We start from the raw sequence: 19,799 nt of genomic DNA, 5'->3' as shown, positions 1-19,799 counted from the left end.
TTTTGATATTTCTACTCTTATTTGCTTGATCTTTTGAAATCTGATGTCTTTATTACTCAAAAAAGCTTAATTTTCTCAGTTTTTATCATTCTTTACTTCTCCACTGCAGCTGACACAGTGGACACCCTCTTGCCTCTGAGATACTTACTCTCTGTTCTCTGAGTTTTTGTGAAAATTATTTTCTCCTAATTTTCTTATCTTTCTGATTACTCCTTTGTTGGCCCAGTGTTTATATCAGGCTCCTTGTGTGTGAGTCAGAGTGAGATTTTGAGCCTTTTTTTTTCTACATTTCTCTCTCCACTTTTTCTTGATCTCATCAGCTCTTATCATTGTCTTGCAGGTTATTTACCGATTTACATATTTAATAATTATATTTAATATTAATATTATTTATTTATATTTATATATTTAATCCTAATCTATTTTTTCTGAGCTCATTGCTAACAACCATTTGACATTTCAAACTGGTTGTTGTGAAGATACCTTAAACTTAGCACCATGTCCAAAACGTGTTTTCTCTCCAAATCCTATCCTTTACCAGACTTTCCTAATTCTGTCAAAGATTCCTCCATTTTTCTTGACTTAGTGGATAGAACGCTGAATTTGTATTTAAAAAGTCCCGAGTTGAAATTCTGCCTCAGACTCTTAGTTGCTATGTGGCCCTAGGTAAACTACTTAACCTCCTAGCCTCAGTTTCCTTATCTGTAAGGGAAAATTGAAAATAATCCTCATAAGAGGATTAAATAAGATAATATTTGTAAAATGCTTTGCAGATCATATAATTGCTTGCTATCATTATTTCTAGTCTTTCTGGCTTAAAAAACTCATTGCTACTCTGGACTCTTAATTTTGCACACTGGTCAGTCAAATTGTAGTGTTTCTACTTCCATAATATCTTTTTTTTCCTTGACCTTGTCTTTCTACTCCCATAACCATCAGTTGAGTTCTGATCTTCATTGCCTTTTCCCTGGACTATTACAGTGAACTGTGAAGTGGTATGAGTATCTAAAAGGAGAGATTTTTTTTCTGAGGATTTTTTCTTCAGTTTTCATTCTCTTTGAAGTCATCTCTCAAGCTTTTGACAGTGGTCACTTATGTACATACAGTGCTAACCTGACTGCTGCTGGGGGATGTGGAGGTGGGAAGGGAGGGTGAAAGGAAATTTTATAACTTAAAAATATACATGTGCATATGGATGAAAATAACTTTAAGGAGCAGCTAGGTGGCGCAGTGGATAGAGCACTGGCCCTGGAGTCAGGAGTACCTGATTTCAAATCTGACCTCAGACACTTAATAATTACCTAGCTGTGTGGCCTTGGGCAAGCCACTTAACCTCATTTGCCTTGCAAAAACCTAAAAAAAAAAAAGAAAGAAAGAAAAAAAAAGAAAATAAATTTAAAAAAGAAAAGGGGAAGATAGATGGTATAGTGGATAGAGCATCAGCCTGGAATCAGGAGGACCTGATTCAAATCTGGCCTCAGACAGACACTTAATAATTGCCTAGCTGTGTGACCTTGGACAAGTCACTTAATACCCCTCCCCACCATGGCCTTAAATAAAATAAAATTAAAAAGAAAAAGAAGAAAGACTGTTCGGAATTGCCTCTCTTGGCTTTTTGTGGTTTCACTGTTGCTTGGTTCTACTACCAGTATGAATGTTCCCTTTCAATGCAATATTTTTCTTCTCTCTTGGGATACTCACTTGATAAGTGGGCATCTTTTTTTTTTTTTTTTTTTTTTAGGTTTTTGCAAGGCAAACGGGGTTAAGTGGCTTGCCCAAGGCCACACAGCTAGGTAATTATTAAGTGTCTGTCTGAGACCAGATTTGAACCCAGGTACTCCTGACTCCAGGGCTGGTGCTTTATCCACTATGCCAAAATAAGTGAGCATCTTAAGGTTGGATACTCAGACACTCTCAGGGAACTTTGTGGAACCACTTTTTTAAACTATTGCCTGTGAGCTCCCATCAATGCATTTCCTTCCCATTGCCAACTAGCAGTCACAAATAATTCAAAGCAAAGACATTTTTTGAAATAGCAAAGTAACAATTCCCTCCTAAGACTGGGCCACACTTTTCCACAAGTACAGTGACCACTGGAAGAGTGTCAACTCTTGACACACATTTAGAATACAGTGTTGGCAAGATATATGTGAGGAACATATAACCCAGATAACCTGTTCCTCTAGCACTACTGTAGGACTTTGATAACCATTCTTTTCTCATGGAATTCTCATGCAGTATCTCTTCTGAGCAGATTGCTCATCTAGGTCTTAGGGTATGTTGAGGCTCAAAAAGATAAAGTAATTTGCTTAATTCTACAAAGATGAATTGGTAGAACTAAGATTCAAATCCAGGTCTTCTGACCCCTATTTTAGTGCCCTTTTCACTGTACCATCTGTGATAGTCATATTAATGCCTGTATAATTTATTTTAGAAACTGCTGCTTTTTTTCTATTTAACTCTTCTTTGTATGAAGTTCCTTTTCTCTCTGTGTGTGTGTGTGTGTATGTATGTATGTATATATGTTGCAAAATGTCTGTCATCTTTCAGTAACTTCTTAAACTGCCTTTCGAGATAATGCTATTCTTGTACTACTGGTTCATTGAACAGGAAGGACAGGACATGCTGACCAGATTCCATTACAGACACATTGCTTGGAATAGACTTAGCTCACAATTGAAGAAAAGACTCTTGCAATTTAGTGGTAGTAGATTAAAATGCAGTGTTTTATCCCCATTTCTTCCTTTTTTTAAAAAAATCTACATAATGCCCTTGAATGCCTTTACACTTTTACTTTGGTAAATTCCATCTCTAAAAACTTATAGCAGATGATTGAGCTGTAGTGCAAGGTTTTTTCTTTCCCTTTCTTGCCAAAAATTTGGAATATATGTAAGTTTAATCTGTAATTATGAAAATCTTATTTTGTTTTATTCCTTAATTGATTTCCAGCAGTGCAAAATTAGATAAAAGGAAATTTGACTTGCATTATGTTTATTTGATATTTATGACTCTTTGCCTTTATTTTTCTAATGGCATTGACTGACATTTATATGCATTTTTTTCCTGTAGTGAATAAACAGAGGAAAGTTGCAGTGGTTCAACCAGAAAAACAGTAAGTAAAAACAATAGCATTCCTGGTAATTACCATTTGGACTTTAATTTTAGAGAAAAAGAAATCATTTAAGAGGAGAGACATGCCTTATGTATATTTTTCTAAAATATAAATAATTTGTGAACATAAGACTTTATTTCAGCATGTGATAATCTTCTTATTCTAAAAGTACATCCTAAAAAAATACATCTTAGAAAGAGAAGTGTTAAAGAAAAATGCAACAAGTTTTACTTGAATATAAGGAAGATCTAAAGATGCTAACAGTTACCTAGAGATCAACATAAGCTTCAATTAAGTTAGAGAACTAAACCTTTGTTTGAATATTAGATATTTTCTTGACTGCGGGCTTAGAACTATTGTAATTATACTTTTTTTTGTCCATTTTTTTATCCAGTTTTCATCCAATATTAAATTCCTAAAGAAGTAGAAAGGACCATGTGTACCATTATATATGCCTCTGAGTTAAAAAGTGAGATAATTGTTTTAAGAAGGTGTTGATGATCACATCTTCAGAGAAATGGGGACAATGACCAGAAAAAAATATTGACTAGAGAGGAATGGGTAATAACTCTGCTTCCTAGTTAGATTCAGAGATGAGAATCCTGTACCTGACCAGCAGAGAAGAATGATTCCTAGCAGGTTAATTCTGTCCTTTCTGGAAAAAATATAGTTAGGAAGCCTTTATTGAGCACTCACTATGTACACAGTACATAATTTCTGGGACTGTAAAGAAAGTTTAAAAAGTTAGGCCATGTCCTCAGAGAGCTCACAAGTAATTGAGAAGATCCTTATGTTTATATAAAACAGAGTGTGTAAATGTTATGGGAAGACAGGGAGGATTGGGAAAAACCTCCTGCAAAAATGAGTTTTAAAGGAAGAAGCCAAGGATACCAGGAGGTGAGCTGCTAGTGAAAAAAGCATGGAGAAGCAAAGTGGAATGTCAGTATTCAAGGAACTAGAAGTAAACCAGTGTACCTGGTGGAGATCCTAAATAGAGAAGAGTAAAGTAAAAAGATGAGAAAGGTAGGAAAGGGTCTACTTATGAAAGACTTTCAGGACCAAACAGGGGAGTTCATATTTGATTTTTAAGGTAATAAGGAGTTTTATCAATGGGAGTGGAGTGGGGTGACATGATTAGGTGTGTGCTTTTAGAAAAGAATTTTGGCTGTTAAATGGATTATAGTGGGGGTGGGGAGACTTGAGGTAGAGAGACCAACCAGCAGGTTATTGTAATAGTCCAAATATAAGGTGTTGAAATCCTAAATCAAGAGTAATGGTTGTGTGGGGAAAAGGAAGGGGTCATATTTGTAAGCTGTTGCAAAGGTAGAAATATCAAGACTTGACAAAAAAATTGGTTTTCTGGGGTGAGAGTTAGAGAATTGAGAATCACAATGAAGGGTTGTAAGCCTGGGCAACTGGGAGAATACCTTCAGCAGTAATAAGGAAGCTGGACAAAAGGAGGGTTTGAAAGGGAAAGATAATGAGTTCTGTTTAAGGAATGTTGAGTTTGATATGTCTTGATTATATAGTTCAGTATGCCCAAAAGGTAGTTGGTGATGTGAGACTAGAGCTCAGGAGAGAGATTAGGGTTGGATATAGATGGATATGGATATGGATATGGATATAGATATAGATATAGATATAATCGAGAGTCATCTGCATGTAGAAATGATAATTAAAACCAGTGGGAACAGATGATGTCACCAGGCAAGATGGTATAGAGGAAGAAGAGGAGAGGATCCACCAAGATTTGGTGAACATCCACTGTTAGTAGGTGTAAATTGTGATAAAGATCCAACAAAGAAAACTGAGAAGTAATGGTTAGATGGAAGAGAACCAAGAATGAGCAGTGTCACAAAAATTCTGATGAGAGCATAACTAGATGTGTGTTAACAGTTTCAGGTTGTATATAGGTCCAGAAAATGCCTAAGTAAAGACTGTTAGATTGGGCAGTTTCAGTTGAATGATGAGGTTGTAAGCTAGAATGCAAGTCTTTAGAATTAAGCTAGGAGGAGAAGTGGAGTTAGAATGAAGATTGTTTTGCAGAGTTTTGCAAAGAAGTAGAGGAGATATATATATATATATACATATATACATACACAATCACTATTAGGAATAGTTGGACCAAATAAATTTTAGGGTTTTTTTTAAGGATGGGTTTGTAGGCAGCAGAGAAGGAGCCAGTAGAGAGAAAATGATGAAGATTAAAGAGATAGTGGGGGTTAATACTAGATGTAATCTCATAGCAAATAGCCTCAATTTTTTAGCAAAGTATTTCATCAGGCCATTAGATTAACAGGCAGGGGGTGGGGGTGCTGTGGAGGAGTCAAGGAGGAATAAAAAGATTTGGTATATCTGCTGTGGTGAGTGGGATAGTGAAAAGGATTGCCTTGCTGCAGTGAGGGCCCAGTTAAGATTATGTAACATAAATTTTTAGTCTACCCAAGGCAATATAGTTTCATGATATTTTTTTTAGCTCTCTTCAGGTACACATAAATAAGAACAGTGGAGGCAGATGGTGAGATTAATTCAAGGTTAGGATTTGGCAAGGCATGATGGATTACGTGTCCAAAGAAATAGTACTCATTCTTTCCAGGAAAAAAAAAGTCCAACATTTATATGGTTCTTACTATGTACTCTAGGCATTATACTAAGCTCTATACTAGTGCTTTCCAAATATTATTTTGTCCTTACTACAGCCATGCCATTATTATATTCATTTTACAGTTGAGAAACCTGAGACAAACAGGTATTAAGTGAATTGCCCAGGGTCATACAGCTAGTAAATGTCTGAGACCAGATTTGAACTTGGTATCCAGACCCCAGGTTGGGTAATCTGTCTCAGTTAACTCATGTTTAAAACAAAGATGATAATGAAATAAACCTCCCAGGGTTGTTTTGAGGATAGCATGATATGCTATTTGTAAAGCATGTTGTAAACCTTAAAGCACTATATAAATTTCTAGTTTTGGTTATCACTATTATTATTAAGGCATATTGTTCTGTAGATAAATTGAATACTTCTGAGAACATTGACCTTTTTGATTTTTGTTATTAAGATTAGACCAAATATATAGTGAGCACATATTCTGAAAAGAGAAATTATTCAGGCTTGCCATGAGTAGAATATACTGTGGTAATCATAGTAGTATTGTCTTTATTAATTTTTTTTCTAAATTTGAACATCTTTAAGCAATCTAGCCATTGCAAAAAAAAAAATGGATGTTCTTTATGGTTGCTTCCTCAGATTTTCTTTGTTTTTTAAAGCCAAGGAATCTATCTACATCTATATCTACATCTACATCTCTATCTATCTACATCTCTATCTATATTGCTTCTTCATTGAAAATGAAAATCACTTGAAAAGTGCAGACCGATCCCAGGACTTTATTTGGATTGCTTACCAACCTACCAGGCCCCGTTCTAGTTTTGTAACCATGCATTAAAAAAAAAAGACATCATTCACAGGCATTTTTACCTTTATAGATTTAGCCATTCAGGACCTTCGTTCTCTTATTTATTTTAACTACATGAGTTACAGAAGTCTCTTCATTCAGACTAAAAGAATCAAGCAACAGCCATAGCAAACTTTGTTCTCTTTGTTTTCTCACCTCAGAATCATACCTTCAAGAATGGTCCATGAAAGTCTGAAGAGCCAGGAGCCAAATCCTCCTGATTCAGGTATGTCATTAGTAAACTTTTGCTTTTCTAACTCTAGCCTAGATCTTTGTAGAACATGAGAATTGGTTTCATTGATTTCTTAAAGAAGTCACACTACAGATGTACTTCAGTTCTCCTCATGATTATCCCTTGGTAATAGGTTCACTTAGATAACTCCTTATCTTAAATCCTTGGTATAGGACCACAGATGCAGATTTTGTGCTGTATTATCAACTATAAAAGTATAATCATTAGGCTTATCTGGGTTTCAGCACAAAGGTATTAATTGATATTCTTGTCATCTTGGCCAGACCACTTGACCTTTTTAGAAGGTAAGGTAATACAAGTTTATTAGAGTTAAATTTGAAAAACATATGATGAAGTTTTTCTTAAGGTTAAAATAGTACTAATGAGAGATTTGTATACTGTTTTTTCCTTAATTAAATTAAATGCTAAGCCAGCTCCCAGAATTTCTGTTGATTTTTTTTTTTTGTAAAATGTAGGTTACTTTTTTGTTTTTGTTGTTGCAAGGCCAATGGGGTTAAGTGACTTGCCCAAGGTCACACAGCTAGGCAATTAAGTGTCTGAGGCTGGATTTGAACTCTGGTCCTCCTGACTCCAGGGCTGGTGCTCTATCCACTGTGCCACCTAGCTGCCCCGAAGTCAGTTACTTTTTAATTATTTGATACTTGGTGATATTTTGGTTGCTGTAGCAACTCTATCTTTTAAAAGTAACAGTTGCCTTTGTCAGAAGGAAAAGTTTTGTGCTTGATGCTGAATGAATAGCTTTACTATAACCAAATTTTGCTTAGAAATAAATTTCATGTTTTTATCTGTGAAATTTAGTTTGTTGTATGACTTGCCTAATGAAGCTCTAGAGAACTGATGGAAAAGAATCGTCAATAATTGGTTGACTTGGATGGATGTCTCTTATGAATTACACCAGAGCAGATGAAAGAAAGATGAAAGGGACAGCTAACTCCAGATAAAAGTCAAGATTCAGAAGAAGATCCTGCAAACTAAAATGTTGACTTTATTCTAATAGAATGACATTTAGTGGGGGTCAATGTGTTGAATACTAAGGACCAAATCAACTTCACAAGTTGCGATGGGAGAGCATGTGAGATTGTAGCATTAAGAAGAAAAAGTAATGGCAGTGACCAGTATAAATCAGCACTGCAACATGGTGACCAAAACATGAATTTTATAGTGTCCAGAATGAGGAAGGTAATAATTCTGCTGTTTATACCTGCCCTGATCAGAACATTTTAGATTGTTTTGATCAATTCCAGGCAATATGTTGTAGGAAATACATTGATAATAAGCTAGAGGGGAAGGCTCCTGTAATGGAGAAGTATCTTGAATCTTCCTAAAAGAGGCTTTGAAGAATTGGGCATGTCCCAGGGGGCTGGGTTGGAGATTGGAGACAAGATAATTGTCTTCAAGTATTTGTCATAAGACAGATGGGCCATATTGCTATTCTAAACACCAGAGACTTCCCTAGGAGCACTAGATTGGCCTTTCAGAGAGTCTCACCTCTGCTTCCCACATGAATGAGCCTCAGAAAATGCTAGGAAATCTAGACTAAAAAGACCAGAATCATGACCATAGAAAGCATAGGGTGATAGACTTGCTTAGCCAGCTCCCAGGGCCTCTTGGGACATTCTGTCTCTTGAGATCTCAGAGTCCTGAAGGTTTTCACTCTGTGTTTGAATTTCTTTGTATTCAGAGAACCTGTAATAATTAATCCTCAGCACAGTGCCTACACATTGGAGGCATTCATATGTTTGACTTGACATCAAAATAATTTGACTGGAAATTATAAATATTAAAACCAAACCATGTCTGTCCCCATTAATATACTCATTGACATTTAAAATACATTCTGCTTAGAACATATAATATAATTAACCTTAAGTCTTTGATTAAAGGCATAAAGTATGATTCAAATAATTGTGCTTGTTAATTTAAAGAAATTAACTGGTATAGAATGTTTACTTTAATTTTGAAAATTTCTTGTATTTTTGTAGATATATCTTTAACCCTATCTATATTTGCTTTAGAAACAAGTTTTAATATTAAGACAAAACTTCTAGTAAATCCAGTAGATATTTAGTGTAAGTCCTTATTAATATGTTTCATATACATATGTATTATAGAATTTGATCTCATAATTATATTTATGATCAAAAGTACTGAAGCATAAGTAGGAATAATCCTGTACTTCCTTCATCCTCTTTTGATCCATATACCCCTTAATTGAACCTCAGCTTTTCTAATGAACTTTGCATATAAAAATACCCCTAAAAACCTAGCTGAACATTTCTATGACCTTGCCACTCTCTTGGGCTTAAGCTAAGTATCACAGTGGATAGAGTATCTGACTGGAAGTCAGGAAGAGCAGATTAAATCCAATTTAAGATAGTAGCTGGATAACCCTGAATAAGTCACTTAATCTACCTGCCTTTGCTCATCTGTACAGTGGCAGTATTACTAATAATGCCTATAGTTCAGTGTTGATTTGAGGATAAAATGAGAGGATATTTGTAAACTTTAAGGCACTACTATATAAGTGCTAGCTACTGTTATGTGTAGAGAATTCTTTGTAATTTACTTTATTTGAGTTTTCTAGGAATCTAAGGAAAGCATGGGATGAAAAGTAACTACATATAGAATTCAGTTATCCCTTTTACGTCATGGGGCTTAAGGGTATGGTGCCCTCTGTGGCCCTCCCTTTGTGCTAGAGAAGTCTGAATTACTATGTCATTAAAAGATAAAATATGTTGTTATTATACAATACTATGATATATATTTTATGTATTTCTGAGTTTCTAAACTTTTTCTGTGTCATTAACTGGTCTTTGCAATGTTGTATGCAGCTTTTACAAAACTCCCCCGAATTCTTATTTAACTTCTTATGCCAACCCATGATATATCAAAACTGCAGTGGTGAAAGTTGCAATGTAGCAGGGTTAACTATATTTACTTCATTTCATTTTTCAGTAACAATCAATGGAAAATACTTCTGTCCAAAGATCTACTTCAACCACCGTTGCTTCTCAGGGCCTTATCTCAACAAAGGAAGAATTGCTGAATTGCCTCAGTGTGTAGGACCAGGAAACTGTGTTCTGGTTCTTAAAGAGGTAAGTAGGGCCTTCAGAACGGTGGGTGCTATTCTGGCCTTGGGAGAGGGAGGGAGACCCAGGCTTTCTCAACTCCCCTTTACTCCCCCCCCCAAAATAAACCCCCAAAATAAATAAGGTCAAAAGGGACCCTAAGAGTTTGGTCCTTGGCTTATACAAACTTAGGGATTTCTTATCGCTCTTAGTTCCAAATGGTACATGTATAACTGTTCAGAAATTTAAATACCTGGAAGGGAAATGAAGGAATTACAGCCCAGCATCACTGATTATTATTATGTTAGAGTTTTATAGAAAATATACAGAATTTTTCCTTTTCTTAGCATTACTAACTAGTACTCTATTATTTTTTTTGGAGGTTTAGTCCTCCAGTGTATTATGTACTCCATTTCTGATGTTAAATAGATTTTGGTTCAGTATTGAATGTGGCAACTTAAGGAATCAAGTTGCTTAGCTAAAATGACTTGATTTTAAAGCTGTACTAAACACCATCTTAGAAGGGTTCTTATCTTGCAGATGTGTATTTTTATAGCATTATGTAATTTTAACATGAAAATCATTTTCAAAATTTAATATCTGAATTTTGGAAAAGTTAAATTTAAATAATACCATTTAAAATGAGTTAACTTTTGAAACTAACCCCATATTCTCTGTAATGGGATTAATCACTCTGTAATGTGTTTATTTCTTAATGTTTGATTTCTAGTTTATTGAATGGATTTTAAGCAGATAGTTTGAGCAGATTATTTAGTGGCATATATCTGTTCAGAATAAATTATGTCAAACTATTGACAGTACATTTGCTTTTTCTGATGGGTGAACTGAATTGTTATTGATATAACTAGAGATGTGCTGGTAGATGTTTAACATTTGGCTCTCTGGGAGGGGGAGGCAGTAAACATGTCACACTTTTAAATTTAATCTGCATTATTAACTTTTTAATCCATTGCTTTAACTCTAGAAACTCAACAAATCAAATCAAAGGCTTATTTGTAGCATTTGCTTATTTTCTAGATGTAAATGTTCTCACATTGAAAATTTAACAGTTGTCTCTCTCAAATTGGTTTGAGCTGGCTCTAGCACACCATTGTATTACACGTTTTTATTTCAACAAGACATTTGCCCTTGTCTCCTTTTCTGTGTGCTTCAGATTTTTTATCTACTGAAAATTTTCTCCCTTTCCAGTTTTTCTCAAACTTTCATACCCAGCCACCTCAGTCTTGCCTATCTATAATAATTGTTATCATCCTCTAAACTCTTAGTCCCATACCCTCTGTAACCCTGTCTTCTATAAATTTTTGTTATTTTAGATATTTTTATATTCTCTTCATTTTTTAGATTGAATGAAAACTTGTTTTTTTCTCAAGAAGCACAGAATCCCTCGTCACCTTTTCTGTTACTAGGTTTGCTCCTTACTCCCAAATTGTCCCTTTGCCACCATCACTCAGTGAGCTTTCCCTCTATGATCTCTCTTTTATCTCTCTTTAACTTCTTGTCACAGTCTTATATTGATTTCCAGATTGTTCTCCCTCCTTTTTTAAGGAGTTCATTCTATGACTCATTGTCTTCCCTTCTTCACTCTGGCCTCTGCTTTATACCTGGGTATGTCACCATGCAAGTTGATGTTCTCTAGGTAGCCTGGACTTTCTTAAGTTCCTTGAATTCCCTTTTCATTCTGCCTCACTTTTACAATGATGACTTTAATCTCCACCTCTGTGATCCAGAATTCTTGAGTTCCTTTTCTTTAGCCATAATATCCCTGCTTCATATCTCCTAAGCATAGGTTCACATTATCCTGTATTTATAGGACGAAGGTCCCTTATTGAATCGAAACCCTTCATTTTATGGAGGAAGATCCAAAGCCCAGAAAGCTCATGTGGTTTACTTAGGATTATATGGTCAGTAAATTTCTGAGGCAAAATTGGAATCTGGGTCTTCCTCCCATAGAACATATGTATCACACAGAACAAGGCATGCCTTATCAAACAACTCCCCTGAGTCTATTGCTTCTTTTTGTGTCCCCAGGGCCCAGGCCACAGTGCTTGGGACTTGGTAGCAACTTAATCAATGTGACTGACTCACTGAAGAATGTTTAGGAATTATGTTCATAGAGTTCCTGTGTTTGTCTTGGTAGGTAGACTCTCTGTTTTTAACATTTTTTTGCAAGGCATTGGGGTTAAGTGGCTTGCCCAAGGTCACACACATCTAGGTAATTATTAAGTGTCTGAGACTGGATTTGAACCCAGGTACTCCTGACTCCAGGGCTGGTGCTTTATCCACTGCGCCACCTAGCTGCCCCCTCTACCAAACATTTGAAGAACAATTAATTACAATACCAAATAATAAACCACTTGAACAAATAGGCAAAGGAATCCTACCAAATAATTTTTTTGACACAAATATGATGTTGTATCTAAAAAAGAAAAGCCAAAACAGAAAAAAAAACCCATAGACCAATTTATCTAATGAATTTTGGTTCAAAAATTTTAAATAAAATTCTATCAAGGAGATTGCAGCAATATATCACAAAAGGACCATACACTATAGTCAGGTGGAATTTATTCCAGGCATGCAGGCTTAGTTCAAAATTATGAAAATTATAATTGACTGTATAAAGTTATTGATTATAATAATGGACCATATGAAAATAATAAAAGTCATATGATGATTTTTAATAGATGTAGATAAAACTTTTTGACAAAATTCCATACCATTCCTATTAAATTCAGTAGAGAGCAAAGGAACAAACAGCTCTCCTTAAAATAAGTGGTAACTACCTAAAACTATTAGCAAACACTATCTATACTGGAATAAGCTATAAATCTTTTTAGTGAGATCAGGGATAAAGCAAGAATGCCCATTATCACCACTATTTTTCAATATTATTCTAGAAATATTAGGTTTAAAAATAGGAGAAGAAAAAATTAAAGGAATCACAATAGGCAAATGCATATACTTAAAGAATCGGCTAAAAAAACCTAGTTGAAATAATTAACTTTAGCAAAGTTGCAGAATCTAAAATAAACTCACATAACTCATCAGCATTTCTATACATATTTAATAAAGTCCAGTAACAAGAAATAGAAAGAGAAATTCTTTTTAAAATAACTATAGACAATATAAAGTACATGGGATCTACTTGTCAAGACAAACTTAGGAATTTTGGGCTGGGTTCTGAGAACTTCTAATTCTGTCTTTTTGTGTCCTGCTATTACTTTTACTTCTAGAGACTTGCAAGCTTTCAGTGCTCTTAAAATGATGTGATTTTTTAGACTGCATCTCCTTACCACCCCCCTGGATGAGATCTGTACACTCCTGATCCAGGTTTGGGTATTTTAACTTGTTTGTGCTCCCCAAATGCTGCAGGACTCAGCTACTGCTATCCCCCTGGGAACCCCGGTAGGTTCAGAGTGACTGAACTCTAGGATTCCCTTTGATCCAGAACACTTGACCTGGTTATTCCACTTCAAACTTCAGCCGGGCAGGAGACTATAACTGAATCCCTTCTGTGATTAGAACCCTGCTCAATATGAGCTAGGCCCATTTAGTAACTGTTTGTCTTTGCCATTCCTCGATGTAGATTTCTAATTCAGTATGACCCAGATTAGTTAGTGAGTGACTATATGGAGACTTTTCTTACCCTAGTGCCCATCTTGGCTCTCTTTGAGTTGCTGAATGCTGTGGAAGCATGCTCCTAAACTATATCACTTTTCCAGTGTCTGTAGATCTCTGTCTGGAAGAATTTACCAATCAGAAATTTGGTCTGATTCATTTTGTAGATTTTTTGTGAAGGGCATTTAGTGGGAACACTAGGTTTTGCTTCTTTCTGCTATTCCATCACTTTGATTCTGCCCATGGGAAATCTATCTTGCATTCATAAAATATTAGATTATGAATATTAGCTAAACAGGAAAAGGAAGCAAAACAAAAACAAGTCTGCAAAACCTCAGCATGAGATAGAGATGGAATTGAACAGGGATAAATAGTCTTGAATTTAGGTTCAAAAATCAACTTTATGAATACAGAATTTAGAAGAAACCTCACTTGAAAGCAGTTCACATGAAAAAGACTTTGGTATCTTACTCAATTATAGGAGCAGTATGAACCAAGTGTTAGATGTAGTAGCTCCCCAAAAAACTAATGCATTTGGGATGACATTAATACCAGGAGAGTTTTCAGGTTATAGGACATGACAGTCTTCTTGTACTATATAATCAGGTTTATTACAAAACCTTAATTATGAAACCAAATCATGTTTAGTTTTTGCATTGCTATTGTGAGGTTTAAATGAGATAATGGATGAGTAAAGTACTTTGCAATCCTTAAAAATGATATAAAAATGTCAGTTATCCACATCAGCCCTTCAAGTCATATGCCTTCAGTCTGCATTTACTATGACTTTTGTTGTCCTTGAACTGAATTTGGGCAGTATTTATTGAGCAGTATAGGGGCTGTGTTGTTAAATGCTTAACAGCCACATTTTTTTTTAACATTAGTTTAATGCCTTTAATGATTTTTTAAAGATTTTATTTATTTTGAGTTCTACAACTTTCCCCCAATCCTACTTCCCTCCCCCACCCCCCACAGAAGGCAATTTGTCAGTCTTTACATTGTTTCCATGGTATACATTGATCTAAATTGAATGTGATGTGAGAGAAATCACATCCTTAAGGAAGAAACACAAAGCATAAGAGATAGCAAGATCAGACAATAAGACATCAGTTCTTTTCCCAAATTACAGGTAATAGTCCTTGGTCTCTGCTCAAACTCCACAGTTCTTTCTCTGGATACAGCTGGTATTCTCCATTGCACACAGACCCAAACTCTCCCTGATTGCTGCACTGATGGAATGAGTGAATCCATCAAGGCCGATCATCACCCCCATGCTGAACAGCCACATTTTCTAGTGGGAAAAATGTTGGTGTTTACATACACTTTTAAGCTTAATCAGAATTATTAACATTTTCCTGTTCATTTTTTTTAAGTCTAGAAAATCAAATCAAATAGTAAATCAGCCCTGATTAATAGTGATTGCTGATTTCTGAAGTATAAAAGCTCACACTGAGAATTTATTGATGGTCTTCTCCCTGGGGAAGTTGACTCCAGAATACATCTGGATTTTGGCAAAGGAAATAAAGAGGATTTCCTGAAAAGAGAATTGTTGTGCATGTTGTGATTAGGGTTGGGGCATAGTATGACTTGATATTTGAAGGGTTGTTCTAATTAGATTTATTCTGTTCCCCCAGAGAACAGAATTAATTGATGGAAATTGAAAACAATACATTTTAGCTAGTTTAATTAAGAACTTTCTAACAAGAGATATCTAGTCATGGAATGAGTTGTCTTGTGAGATACTTTTGACACTCTAGCTAGATGCTAGATGTGTGTGGAATCTGTTCCGCAAGAACTTTATTTACTTTCAAAGAAAGACTATCGAAGAACAGCATCCATTGACATTTAACTCTTAGCAAAAGTTACTTAGTCTCTCCCTCACAAAAGACTGCACACTTTATTTTTCTATTCATAGGGAAAGGATGAGTTAGAACAGTTTTTTTTAGGTTTTTTTGCAAGGCAAACAGGGTTAAATGGCTTGCCCAAGGCCACACAGCTAGGTAATTATTAAGTGTCTGAGACCGGATTTGAACCCAGGTACTCCTGACTTCAGGGCCGGTGCTTTATCCACTACACCACCTAGCCGCCCCTGGAACAGTTTTTTAATACAGGAGTTAACTTTTTCACTGTTAGGCATTTCAGTAAGAGATTGGACTAGCAAAATATGTCACAAGATAACTTTGTAATTCTTGGAGCTTTGTGGGATTTGCCCAGGTGACATCATAAAAACTGTCTATCTACTAAGGAATTTCAGGTTAGTGGTACATGATTTCTGACAACCAAGTTTTGAAATTTTTAGTGAGGTTCTAGTTTCTGTTTGATTTGACTCTCCTGGCAGCTGCTGCTGACCTCAGTAATGTTACTACTACTTGTGCATATGTAACTCTTAGGTGTTTTGATACTCAATAATACAGTTGAATGGAATTAATCTGCTGATATGTCTTAGCAGTAATAAATCAGGCTGATATTAGCAGTAATCTTAATTTTTTCTTAATTTCCTTTTATTATCATCCCTGTTACATTTTCTGCCTCTTTTTTTTTTAAAATGACTCTTAGGTTCTCACATTGCTAATCAATGCAGCCTACAAACCAAGCCGTGTTCTTCGGGAGCTTCAACTAGATGAAGATTCTGTTTGGCATGGACATGGGGAAACTCTAAAAGCCAAGTATGTTACTTGTGCTCCTTTTTTGGTAGTTAAATGCATATTGGTTGCTGCAGGAAACTCTAGGATTATGATTCTAGAATGTCATTCTGAATTCTAGAGGACCAAAGTTTTCAGAAATATCTTAACTATAACATTAAACTGAATTGTGAGCTATTAAGTATATGAAAAAATGGTACACATAACTAGTAATAAGAGATATGCAAGTCAAAAGAACACTAAAGTTTTATCTCATTCTAAGCAAATTTGCAAAGATAACAAAAGCTAGAAATAGTCTTGGGGAGACTGAAGAAATATAGGCACAAATAAACCATAGTTCCACAGTGGAAGTATGAATAGTCCAACCATTCTGAAAAGCAATTTAGAATTTTGCTAAAGAAATGAATAAAACTTTCAAGTCCTTTGACTCAGAGATCCCGTATATCATGGGGAGAACAGAATAAAATGATCTCATTTATATAAAAACATTCATGGAAACAAAGAACTAGAGACCAAAATAAATGTTCTTCACTTGTAATAGAATAATATTACTACATTGTAACAAGTGACATTAAATTTTTAAACTATAAACATTTTTTAGAAGTGGTTTCAACATGAAGAATTTAAATTGAGGGCTAGAAGGCAAAACTTGCTTATTTCTCTTTCTTAGAAAAATGTTTTGCTTCTTTATGCATTATTTTAGTAGTATAATATATAAGCAGTCTTTTTCAAACTGAGTGTCATGGAAGAAAATTCCTTTCTTATAATGTATGTTAAACATGCAGCACATTTTAAGAAACAGGCTGATTGGCGTGCATAGTAAGACTTTTTCCTCTATTTAGTTTGAACTCATGAAATAACTTTAACATCTGAATTCCCCCAATGACAGATACAAAGGAAAAAGCTATCGTGCTACAGTTGAGATTGTGAGAACAGCTGATCGAGTGACTGATTTCTGCCGGAAAACCTGTATAAAATTAGAATGCTGCCCTAATCTCTTTGGTCCTCAGATGGTTCTGGACAAGTGTTCTGAGAACTGCTCTGTATTGACAAAGACCAAATACAGTAAGTGATATTTTAAATATTGATAACTAGTGGCTGATAGCCAGAGACCTATGTCTATGAGTCAGTGACATTTAAAAGCATTTATGAAGGCATCTACTGCAATATGTAATTGCTTAACTCCACCCTAAATTGCTTTGGATTGGATTGAATAGCATCCCCTGTTCTACATCCTGTTTCTTTTTGTGTTCATCACATTTCTGAAACTAAAGCAAAGGTTAACATAAATAAACAGACTATATTTGTCAAGACCCTGTAACCCTTACACAAAATACTAATTTTTTTTAATCTCTTATTCATAATGCTTAAAAACAGTATGATAGAACTAGTGTCTCTTGGCAGAATTAATATATAAAAAAAATTTCATCTTAGCCTAAGGAATTGTCTATTAGGCACTTTTAATTTTTAAAATTAGCTTTCTGAATTCTTTATAAGGTCAAATGATCTCTTATTTAAACTCAGTAAACAAATTTTGCCTAGAAAAATGTTGTGTTGATATATGGAGAAATGAAAATGAAAATTGACCCAATTTCTGCTCATAAGGCATTTATATGGACTACTGCAAAGTTACAGCATATGTAAACAAAATGTCTCATGTGGTTATACTTAAATTATCAAGCTTTTAAGAGTGCATGAACATACTTGTTAAAAACTTTGGAAACTATTCAAATTGATCTTAATTTCTTTTCAAAAAAGTATTTCTAGGAAATGGCACTGTCAAAATGAGTGTAGACATTGGTGAGAGAGTCTCTTCTAACACTAATTTGAGTGAAATTAACTTAAATCAGAAGACAGGAATATTCAGTTTTCTTTTTTTCTCCTACCATAAGGTCATTTTTGATTTTGTACAAGAGTTCAGTAATATTTTAAACAAGTGATTTATTCTGATAAATTTTTTCAGCATTTTTATTATAAAGACTGATTGAAGTAGATATTGGAAAGATATTGTCATTATATCTGAATGAATTAGAAATCTTTATTAACCACTTAATACGTACCATTCACTGGGATACAAATGCAAAAACCTCAAGAAGCTGTAATCATATCAGGAGGAGATCCTGTGGGAGAATTGGACAAGGGAAAACTGTTTTGGTTTGGGAGGGCAGGGAAGATGATGTCAACTGATAACCCCCTTTTTAGAAGCACTAGTAGTATGTTTTTATTAGTGTATCCAGAGCTAGGAGGACAAGGAACATCAGGGAGCTATCTAGAAGCAGCATAATCTAGGGTCTGGAGCCAGCCAGATGTAGGAGACCAGGGCTTGCTGATTCACCAGTCTGAATCTCATAGCATCAGGGCAGTAATTCCAAAGTTGAGTGATTTAAGTCTTCCAGGCTTGGATTCAAGAGTGAGCTTAAGGTGGATATTCAGTTGGAATGTATAAATCACAGTGTTACTTTTCAACAAAAATTTCCCTTTTCTCCCTCTCAATTGTTTCCTCCCTATCTATGGAAAAAAGAATAAAAAACAAAATCCCTGTTACAAACAAATTTAGCTATGCAAAACAAATTCTTAAATTGACCACATCAAAAAAACAAAAAGTCTCATTCTCACACTATAAGTCCATCACCTCTGGCTCATTCTCACACTATAAGTCCATCACCTCTGGCATGAGGTGAATAGTATGTTTTATCATGGGTCCTCTGGAATAGTGACTGTTAGTTATTGTATTGATCAGAGTTTTAAATCTTTTAAAGTTATTTTATAGTGTTTATAGTTTATAGTTTAACTTTATAGTGTTGTTGTTGTGTTTTATTTTCCTAGTTCTGATCATTTCAGTTCAGCACTAGTGCATACAAATTTTTCCAAAGTTTTTCTGAAACCATTCCTTTCATTTCTAATAACACAGTAGTATTTTATCTCATTTATATGTCATAACTTGTTCAGTAGTTCTTCCTTACTTGCTACCACAAAGAGTTGAATCATTATGCACAGCTTAGTAGCCTTTTTGGCATAGATCCAAATTGCTTTCCAATGTTAATGGTCCAGTTTACAGTACTACCAACAGTACAATAAGGTACCTATTTTTCCAAAGCCCCTTCAGCATTTGTCATTTTATTTTTCAACTTTGTTAGTCTGCTAGATGTGTAAGATGGAACCTCAAGAGTTGTTAGAGCCATTATTCATATGACTATTAATAGCTTGAATTTATTACACTGAAAGCTGTCTTGTCATATCCTTTTCACTATTTATTGATTGGGGGAATAGCTCTTATTCCTATACTAGTTACACATACACATCTCAGAAGCATGATGACACTTTCAAAATAAGATTAAATGAATGCATTATTTTTAATACCATTTCATTAAAAGTAGTCATTTTCATGTAAATGTCTTTAAGTTATAATATTAATTAAACCCTACAGTTTTTTTGACATTTATCAAAAAACCCAATTCTAAAATTTGAAGTAAAACCTTTTTTTAAATGATTTTTATCTTTCGTGACAAGGTTGTGATTTTCTTGCAAAAATTCATGCCAAGTAAGATAATCATTTTAAATTGGATTCAAATTGTGAAGGAAGGAAGATTATACAGATGTAAAGCTTAGAGTTTGTGGTCCCTGATTTCATGG

General features: G+C 34.7%; 1 protein-coding gene across 1 annotated transcript in view; it reads left to right on the top strand.

The window, feature by feature from the left end:
• The window catches only part of SFMBT1 (Scm like with four mbt domains 1), a 227,305-nt gene that overhangs the window by 192,390 nt on the left and 15,116 nt on the right, over nt 1-19,799 (top strand). Inside the window, 5 exon segments of the mRNA XM_074198215.1 lie at nt 3,070-3,112; nt 6,729-6,793; nt 9,776-9,915; nt 16,081-16,190; nt 17,056-17,231. Coding sequence (XP_074054316.1) covers nt 3,070-3,112; nt 6,729-6,793; nt 9,776-9,915; nt 16,081-16,190; nt 17,056-17,231 — 534 coding nt within the window.

This window comes from Macrotis lagotis, chromosome 8, assembly GCF_037893015.1.
Source record: "Macrotis lagotis isolate mMagLag1 chromosome 8, bilby.v1.9.chrom.fasta, whole genome shotgun sequence".
In the NCBI taxonomy this organism is placed as follows: Eukaryota; Metazoa; Chordata; class Mammalia; order Peramelemorphia; family Peramelidae; genus Macrotis; species Macrotis lagotis.
This window is presented reverse-complemented; position numbering and strand designations above follow the sequence as displayed.